We start from the raw sequence: 9,175 nt of genomic DNA, 5'->3' as shown, positions 1-9,175 counted from the left end.
CAAGAAGGCCAATGGTACCTTGGGGTGAAGAGTGTGGCCCATTGGTCGAGGGAGGTTCTCCTCCCCCTCTGCTCTGCCCTGGTGAGGCCACATCTGGAGTGCTGTGTCCAGTTCTGGGCTCCCCCATTCAGGAAAGACAAGGGACTACTGGAGAGAGTCCAGTGGAGGGCAACGAAGATGATGAGGGGCCTGGAGCATCTCCCTGATGAGGAAAGGCTGAGGGAACTGGGTCTGTTCAGCCTGGAGAAGAGCAGACTGAGAGGGGATCTCATCAATGCTTAGAAATACCTTAAGGGTGGGTGTCAAGAGGATGGGGCCAGACTCTTTTCAGTGGTGCCCAGTGACAGGGTAAGGGGCAACAGGCACAAACTGAAACCCAGGAAGCTCCATCTGAACATGAGGAAGAACTTCTGTACTTTGAGGGTGGCAGAGCCCTGGCACAGGCTGCTCAGAGAGGCTGTGGAGTCTCCTTCTCTGGAGATACTCAAAATCGCCTGGAGGCGATCCTGTGCAACTTGGTGTAGGTGACCCTGCTTTGGCAGGGGGGTTGGACTGGATGATCTCCTGAGGTCCCTTCCAACCCTGACCATTCTGTGATTTAAGCCCCTCAGAAGAAAGCTAAGCACTTCCTTACATCTTGACAAAGACGAGCCTTCACCTCTCAAGATCTCATGAAATGCAGCCAGCTCTTTCAGTCACTTCTACGTAGAGGCCCAAAGCTACTAAATTAAACGTCAGGCTCCAAATGCATTTTTTCAAATGCATGAGAAAATGCCAGAGTGTCTCATCCCACTGTAGGGATATCACTGACAAACACCCATCACAGTCTTTCTGAGTCACGGCACAGAATTAGCTTTTTACGGAGACATCACACAAGTCTGACGTTATGCGGGACACGCACTGAGCAAATCCCCGAGGAGGCAGCTCCTGCCCGACCGCCCCAGGAAGAAATAGAGGGGACAAGGAAGGAACAAGAAGGAAATGTGAGAGAGAACTCATCAGCCCACGGTTACGCAGCAAGTCGTGCTTTGGCCCAAATCCCAGCCACTCAAGGTGAACAACTTTCATTCTGAACATTTTCATCCAGCTTTCACAATAGCTTATTATTTCATGGTGCTGCTGAGCAATGTTTGCCTTTCTCCTCTGCGCCCTGGGGATCTTTCCCAGATCCAAATTTCCAACACTGAAAATACAAGGCCTTGAAACCAGGAACACAGTAAAGTCACTTGAAAAGGAAAAAAAGCCTCAGCATTCAATGCTTAGGCAGGTGTAGTCACTGCGAACCAATTTTGCAGTCTCTTTAGCTGCTTCACAACACAAACACAACTGTGCCAATGACTGAGTGATTCCAAATCTCTTTAGAGCATTTAGCCATGTACCAGCCACACGTGTTTTTAGAGCTATGATTATATGTCTTTTAGATTGAGCTTCCTTGTTTTATGTGAGGGCTTCAAACCTGGGTGCTTGAAGACAAAAAAAGCAAGATGCCTAAAAAATAAAGACAACACAGTTGGCAAGGAAATCTGCCCCCAGGCAAAAGAATCCCAAGATAAACCAAAAGTGAGATGCCATGAGGAAGATCCACCTACTGTGCACAGGGGGAAGGGGAAAAGCAAACCTGTCTCAGTGCTGCCCAGCCTCCCCCTTCACAGATTCCTCTTAGCAGCTTCTTACTAATATATTCTGGCTACAGTCATTACGTTTCCTTTCCAGACCTCTGGCAAATTAATTTAAAAGGAAGTTAAAAAGCTCCTTGCTCCAGCAGAAAGGACCAGAGTTGTTAGTACGTGCTCAGCTCCCACTAGAAAGTAAATTTGGAAAACAGCAACACTCACCTCCGCAAGGTAAAGGATGCAGAATTTACGATCTTCTGAACCTATAAACAAGAAAAAAACAAGATCAAAATTAAGCTACAACTGCATTTTTGCAAGCAGAGCCACCGGCAGAGGAACTGGCTAGGAGACAGCATTGAATGAATATTTATTGTTGTCATCCTACAGTACCAGGCTGCGATCTGGGAGTGATGTGTGCTGCATCTGCAGGGGCCATGCGCTGGGCAGGCCACATTGCACAGTATCTTGCATGGGCTCACTGCGCTATCATGGATTCTCCTTTGGCTTCGTCCTTTTGCAAAAAGGTGTGTTTGAAATTCAGAGGCCACATGCAGGCTCTTCTGCCCAACCTGCCATGGCACACGCAGCCCGATTCCTTCCCGGGGGTTACAGAAGCCCCACAGTGCCCACACAGCCATCCTGGGCACTGGGGTCGGGTCTCTCCCATCCTACCTCTGTGGATGCTTTGCTCCCAGGAGAACTAACCAGAGCAGCTCCTGTTCCTACGTCCTTGCTCATTCCCAGCTTCTTGCCCCAAGCCCTTGGTAAGGCTGGTGGTAGCTCTGTCTAGTGCTGCCTGTCCCAGGCTCCACCAGCAGCAGTAGGTGAGTCAGTGCCTCTCCAAGGAGATGGAGCCAAATCCCAGGGCAATGGGAAGCAGCTGACACAGGGCAGGGAGGAGAGCTCATCCTGCTCCATCGGGCTGAGGGCAAACTCCCCAAGCTCCCACCACTCAGGAGACCTGGCCTTCGGGAAAGGAGATGGTGCTGGAGGCAATGCAATGACCAACGTTGCGATCTACATCTTGCGAATTCATGGAGCAGCCCAGTGCAGCTCCTCATCTTGCTGCCAGCTGTCCCAGGGGACGCGTTACACTCCAGCTGCTCCACCAGACTGGTTCCTGCAGGCCTAGTCTTCCCCATACCCAACAAAAAGACATTCCTGAAGATTTATCCTGGTCTTTGATCCCTGCTGGTGAGACACAAGTGTCTCCAGTCTCAAGGGAAGCCAGCTCCTGGCATACATCAGCCTTGCAGGAAGACACGAAGCTGCCACAGGTCAGGGTGACCTCAACTCTGAAGCAGGACATCCCAAATCCTGAAGCCAGCTCCCTCCTTCGTACCAGCATGCCCTGCACCAGCTTTGCCCTTGGTAGCATGAAGCAACGCTGGGCTGTGGCTTTCATAACCCTTTTAATGACATTATGCCTGCCATGAGATCAGATGTGCAGTCTGGGCACGGCCGCAGATCCTATTCAAAGTGGTGTCAGCACAAGCTCTGCTTCATTTCAACAGCCGGAGCTGCACTGACGATGGGAACAGGCTCTGTTCAGTGGTGGAAACACCTTGTTCCCCAGAGGAAAGCAATTCTTCTGCCGCAGGCAGCAGCCCAAATGTCAAGATAAGACCTGTGACCCGCTGAGGGACTCGGATGCCCCTTGAGTCACTCCATGGGCAATGCAAAGCCCATGAAGAAGCGCACTGGCCTGGAGCCATTTGCTGGATGTCTCTTCCAGCTGCCCTTTTGGGGATCACAGGCCTGACTCCGCTGCCAGCTTCGCTTTTAACGCACATTGCAGGATACGGGCTGGGACATCACTACACCATGCCCATACCACAGCGGCTGCTGGAGCCCAGCACCAACCGGGAACAGTGCTGCGGACCTCTCGGATGAGGAGCCCTTGTGTGTTCCCATATGCTTCACTCTGCTCCACCCTGGGCAATGCGAGGGTCAGGGAAACAGCCTGGCCCTGGGGCTGCCAGCCAAAGGGCTCCAGCACTGCCCCTCCAAATCTTCACTTCCAGAAGGGGAGCGATGCCGCATCCTGAAAGCACATGCTGAACGGGCCTGGCTGGGAGCCTGTGTCTCACCTCTGCACCACAGAAAAACCATCCACTACTCCCCATGGCAATGCCTGAGCTCTCCCGGCACCCTCTTCAATAAATCCCGGCAGGACCATCGGGGAGCATTTTCCTTGCTAAGCCGAAGCCTCTGATGGGAGCCTCTCAGCCAGTGCTTTTCCCCTCAAGGGAGGGTTTGGAGGCAGGATCCAAGCCTGCTGCCAGCACCCCACGAGTCCACCATCCCCTTCTGCTGCTTCTGCTTCCCAAGGGGTCAGCACCACAAAAACACTCCATCTTTTCAACCGGGCTCTCTGCTCCTGCCTGCACCACGACCAAAGCTCTCCAGGCTGCCGATTGCAGAAGACCAATATGTCCCAGCCACTTTCCCTCAGGAGCTTTAGCCAGGCTTTCCTGGCTGACGTGAGGAACAAGTCACCCTCTAGAGACACGCTCCCTCAGCAAAGAAAGGTGACATCGGAGTTTAACAGCCTGGGAATGACTCCGCTTCTCTTAGGCCTCTGCTTATTCCTTCAGCAATAACAAGTGATCCCGACAAAGCCCCAAACCATCAGAATTAAGTTCCTTTCCAAATTCCTCTCTGTTGAGCTAGGAATCTTGGCATTGCCAACCTCCACCACCAGCAGCTCCTGTCCCCTGTCCCTTTGAGGCTTGCTGCTACACATGGTCAAGCAGTCCAGTGCCTACAGGACACACAAAGGAGGGAGCCAGCCTAGGCTAAGGAACTGCTTAAATCCCTTTTTTGACCAGTAACTGCCTTTAGAGAGAAAGCAAATGGGAGATAAGAGACCGGCTGCCCAGCCCAGCAGCTGGGCTTGAGCCAGTGCCAATCCCCGGCAAGGCACAAGGGGAGGCAGGAAAGCGATGGCAAAGCCAGGAAAGGCAGACCCGAGCGCAGATTTCAGCACAAACCAGGTTTGCCAGGATTTCTTCCACCAGAGCTTTCTCCAGTCTCCGGAGGGTCAAGCAGGAACACCGGAGCCTACCATGCCCCGGAGCCGTATGATGTGCTCTGCTCATCTCCTGCACCGCAGATCACAGAGGCCACGAAAGACAAGGGGAGAGGCAGGACCTCGTGCCGAGGAAGAGGCAGCCAGCTGTCCGGGCTAACCTGGGGCTCCGTTCCCCACACAGAGCTACGTCTGCACCTTTTTTGATAGCTGAACAGCGCATACTCTCAGCCAAATTCAGCTAAAAGGAAATAAGGAGGAAGAAAAAAACTCACTTGAAGATATTTCAGTTTCTTCCTGACATGTTGTGACGGGGACTGGCTTGTCTTTCACAGTAACTTGAACCGTTCCTGCCCCAGGGCTGGGCCGCTGCGTGTGCTCACCACAGACAAGAGGAGGGTGCGAGTTTTGTGGGGACACGTCCCCCTCTCCAGTTAAGCCTCATCCCGCACACCCGTGCTGACGCGGGGGGCAGGCACTTACGCAGCTCCCAGCACAGCAGCAGCTTTCAGCGCTGCCCTGGCTCTGCCCACCTCCCTGTGCAACCCAAGGAAAACACCCGCTGCTTCCAGGATTTGGATGGTTCACGCCAGGTATTGGGTCAAAAACCTGGGAAAATAGGGAGATGGTCCTGCTGCTTTCCACAGCCTCTTTGCACAGCCCAGGAGACCACGGCACCCTGCTCCCCAGGGCCTTCGCATCTGCTCAGAGAAGATGGGACCGCATCCAGTACCCAAAGAGGAGCTCACAGAGCAGGGTGCTGTGGGGCCTTGGGTGCCTAGGGAGAGAGGAAGGCTATTGTGCACATCCAAACCTGGCTGCCAAGAGGTGACAAGCTTGTCACCCTCTGTGGCACATGTCCCTGGGGAGGCGTGACAGGGTGCAAGCCCTGGGTGCTTCCCAGCATCCTTGGGGTAGCAGGGAGAAACTGTTGCAGGGCAGAAGGCTCATAAATCACACTCTTGGCCTCTGACTATCTTGGAGCTGTTTGCTGTAAGATACGGCGGGTCGGGATGTCAGGGACAGCAAAGCAGCACGTGAAAAGTCCTTGTTTGCAGGATCCCAGCTGGGGATGGGGCTCACAGCCTGAGGGTCCTCATTCCAGCTGCAAAACAGGAGCGCTTTTCTCTGTCCCAAAGCTGAGTGCACCCACCCAGGGGAGCCAGGATCCCAGCGAGGAAGCAACCTTCACGTGGAAATTCCCACAGTATCCAGTGAGGAAGCCAGCTCTGTCGCACTGGAAACATTGGCTGGTGTGGTGCTCATCAGCCATGCTCGGCTTCTAAAGCAGGAAGACAGAGCATTGTAAAGCAGATTATACTGATTTGCTTTCGCACAGTGCAGCAAGAGGCAGAAACAGGAAACATCACAATGGTCTTCAGTGTACCGGAGATGTCTCAATTGTTATACTCAGCAATACGCCTGTTCCTATTAATGTGCCATTCAGTTATTTAGGAGACCAACCGAAAATCCCTGCCAAAAGGGACGGACATCTTTTTGCTCGTTCCACCCGCCTTTGAAGCAGCCCTGCCCAAACCAGGAGGGTGAGCTGCCTGAAAACTGACTGTGCTGGATTCCCAGCGTACAGGGGGTGGGTTGGTGCTGCAGAGACAAACATCCCCTTCGGAGAGGCTTGTTAAGCCATTCCAGATGAGATCCAGCCAAGTTATTATGGCAATAAGGAAAGAAGTGGCAGAAAATCGCTCACGAAATCCAACTGCTCTGCCTGAGGTTAGGAGGCGTGCTTCTGTGCCGAGCTGCAAACAGACCTTCATGCACGGAGCCGGGACCAGAACCAGGGAAGTTGATTTCTTCAAGGAGCTGAACAAGAGGAGGGTTATTCAACAGTCTTTGAGAGCAGCCAGGGGTGACACACACGCACACTCCAGGAGCAGATGCTGACCAACAAGCACTTCAACAAGGAACAATTTCTTTTGTCCATTTCTTAGAAATAAGCAGCGCTGAGAACAAACTCAAACAACCCCAGGGAAGCTTCAATGGCTTTTTTAATGGCTCATGCCATGGTGCCCCATCTCCCTCACCGTGTTTCTGCCCCCACCAAATAGGTCAGTGATTTAATCTGGGAGCAGAAACGTTGTTGGAAATGGGAAATAACAACTGACAGGCAGCCTGTGGTGTCCAGCACAGCACTGCAGATCCCCAGCACTGAGGCTCACAACAACGTGGGGCATGTGGAGAGACACAGCCCATCCACAGAGCTCACAGCTTGGCTGGGGAAAGTCACGGGAAGTGGCAAAATTCATCCAGAAAACGATCCCTTTGGAGAAGCAGCCCAGATCTGGATTAATCCCTTTTGGTCAGGGCCACAGGACTGCATAAAGACAGTTCATACAGTTACACAGTAGTTCGGGTTGGAAGGGGCCCTTTTGGTGGTCTCTAGAGTCCAAGCCCCTGCCCAAAGCACCCAGATCAGGGTGCTCAGGGCCCTGCTCAGTTGAGTCCTGAACACCTCCAGGGATGGAGGTTCCATAGCCTCTCTGGGCAACTGAATATTTGACCAACCTCACCATAGAAAAGTTTCTCATTGTATCTAACCACACTTTCCCGTGTCAAGTCCTGGTTCAGCGACATCCACTGCCTGGGCTCGAGGAGGAGCCGGGGCTCAAGCCCCATGCTGATGCAGTCGGGCGACTGTACACAGAACAAGTCTGTACCCAAAAAGCAACTGCACCAAAGACGGAACAAGGTGAGACTGGACTCGGGGCCAAGAAGTAGGATGTGGTAGAGCAGTTTGTTCACTCCTCTTCCGACCCTGAGTAGCTACAAGTCGTCTTTTGTATAGATTCTCAGCATGTCAACTTGAAATAACCCCCTGCCCTAGAAGCCCTCTCTGAGCCCTCACCTGGATGTAGAAGCCCAGCCAAGGTGAAGAGAGTCAGGGCATGGTCCACAGCCTCCCACCAAGAGCAAGGTTTGCTCTTTCCTCGCCAATGGGGTGTGCATGGGGGAGGGTTGCTAGCACGGGGGGAAACCGTGGGTGGCTGAAGGGAGAAGTAGCAAAGTAAAGGTCAGCGGGGCTTAGCCAGACTCCCTTGGAGACAACCTCTGAACTTTCTCGAGGCACCATGGGGGAAACCTCAAGACTTCACTTCCCTTTCTCAGCCTCGGCAAGCCCCCGCTGTAGACAGGGTAACACCAGCAAGGGAAGAGCCCAGCACGGAGAGACCCTGGGGAATGCCAGCCCAAAATCCCCGAGAGAGGCACCCAAAAAGCTCTGGAAAGTGGTGCTACCTGAGCACCCCAAGGTGTCCCAGGGGATGGAGCTCCCAGGGACTGGGTTAATGCAGAGATGGAAAGGTTGATGCTGGCCCTGCACCCCCAGGAAGGATGATCTGGCAGCACCGGTTGGATGGTACCATTACATAATGGAAGCGCTGGGATAGTGGGGTGCTATCCTACTACTGGCCAGAAACCTTTATAGTCAGTGGCCCAGAAGATGCCCCAGCTGTCTCCAACTGCTGCTGCAGACACTCACCCTCCTGGAGCCTGACACTCTGCAGGTAGAGAGGGTTCCTCAGCACGTTGCAGCGCCCAGGCTCATCCTCCTTGGTGAAGAGCAGCAGATCAGAGTAGACAAAGAGGGTCACCTAGAAGCACAAGGGCAGCAAAGCAGCTGTAAGAAATTCATCTCTTGGCACTGGAAGAGTGTCCTGGAAAGGTCCTCTTCCCTGGGAGATGCACCAGCCGTGACAGACAGCCCAGGCACCCCTTCCCTAAGGCGCTGATTGCTCAGGGTGCTCCCAGCAATCTGAGGATGAGGCTCACCCCACTCAGCAGCCACCTCCCAAGGCTTGTGGAGTCCCGTGACAAGAGGGATAAACCTGCCCGACAGTTTAACTCCACGCAAACATTCCCCTTCTGCTCTCTTGTGTCACTGCCCATTTACATAAGTTATAAATCAGAGGAGCAGGAGGAGGGAATAAGTTGCCAACTAATCCTAGCACACTGTGGAAGTTGCAACCTAAAAGCAAAAGTGATCTCCCTGACCACATTCACAAAGGAGCTTCTCGCTGTTCTCAGCGCTCCCTTGAGAAAATAACAGTTTGGCTTTTACAACAGCAGAACCCACGAGAGCAGCTGCAGGGAACAAACTTGACACCTTTAAACCACGCTGATGGGTGGAAAGCAAACGCTGAACCGTGTGTCTGCCCAGCTCTGTGCTTGAGCAGCGACTCAAGTGTCCTAGAAGCTGGGAGCTACTCCAGAGCAGTGACAAGTGCTCACAACTCAAAAGGTAGATTTTGTTCTGCCTCTGCCTCTTGCCCGAGGTCCCAAATTCAATCACAGTACAGATCAGTGTGATCTTTAAAATAAGAAGAATGAGCTTCTCCACTGTACTGGAGATCCTTGACCCAGAAGCCTACTGGGGATGAGTAGCTTGGAGCAATCACTATGCCAGTAGCGGAGGTTTGAGCCTGTCCTGCTCCCCAGCAGAAGTTGGGGGCATGCAGCAAAACCTAGAAGATGCCAGGAAGCGGCTGGAATATGCCAGCGGGCATACTGGATGCCA

The 9,175-nt window shown here is 53.1% G+C and overlaps 1 protein-coding gene across 1 annotated transcript in view; it reads right to left on the bottom strand.

Moving 5' to 3' along the window:
• Positions 1 to 1,835: 1,835 nt before the first annotated feature.
• The window catches only part of LOC104164415 (regulator of G-protein signaling 3-like), a gene marked incomplete at both ends in the record, with an annotated part of 33,958 nt that continues 26,618 nt past the window's right edge, over positions 1,836 to 9,175 (bottom strand). Inside the window, 2 exon segments of the mRNA XM_009703737.1 lie at positions 1,836 to 1,876; positions 8,135 to 8,252. Of these exon segments, the coding sequence (XP_009702039.1) occupies positions 1,836 to 1,876; positions 8,135 to 8,252 (159 nt within the window).

The sequence above is a fragment of the Cariama cristata genome, unplaced genomic scaffold (genome assembly GCF_000690535.1).
Source record: "Cariama cristata isolate BGI_N322 unplaced genomic scaffold, ASM69053v1 scaffold44087, whole genome shotgun sequence".
In the NCBI taxonomy this organism is placed as follows: Eukaryota; Metazoa; Chordata; class Aves; order Cariamiformes; family Cariamidae; genus Cariama; species Cariama cristata.
This window is presented reverse-complemented; position numbering and strand designations above follow the sequence as displayed.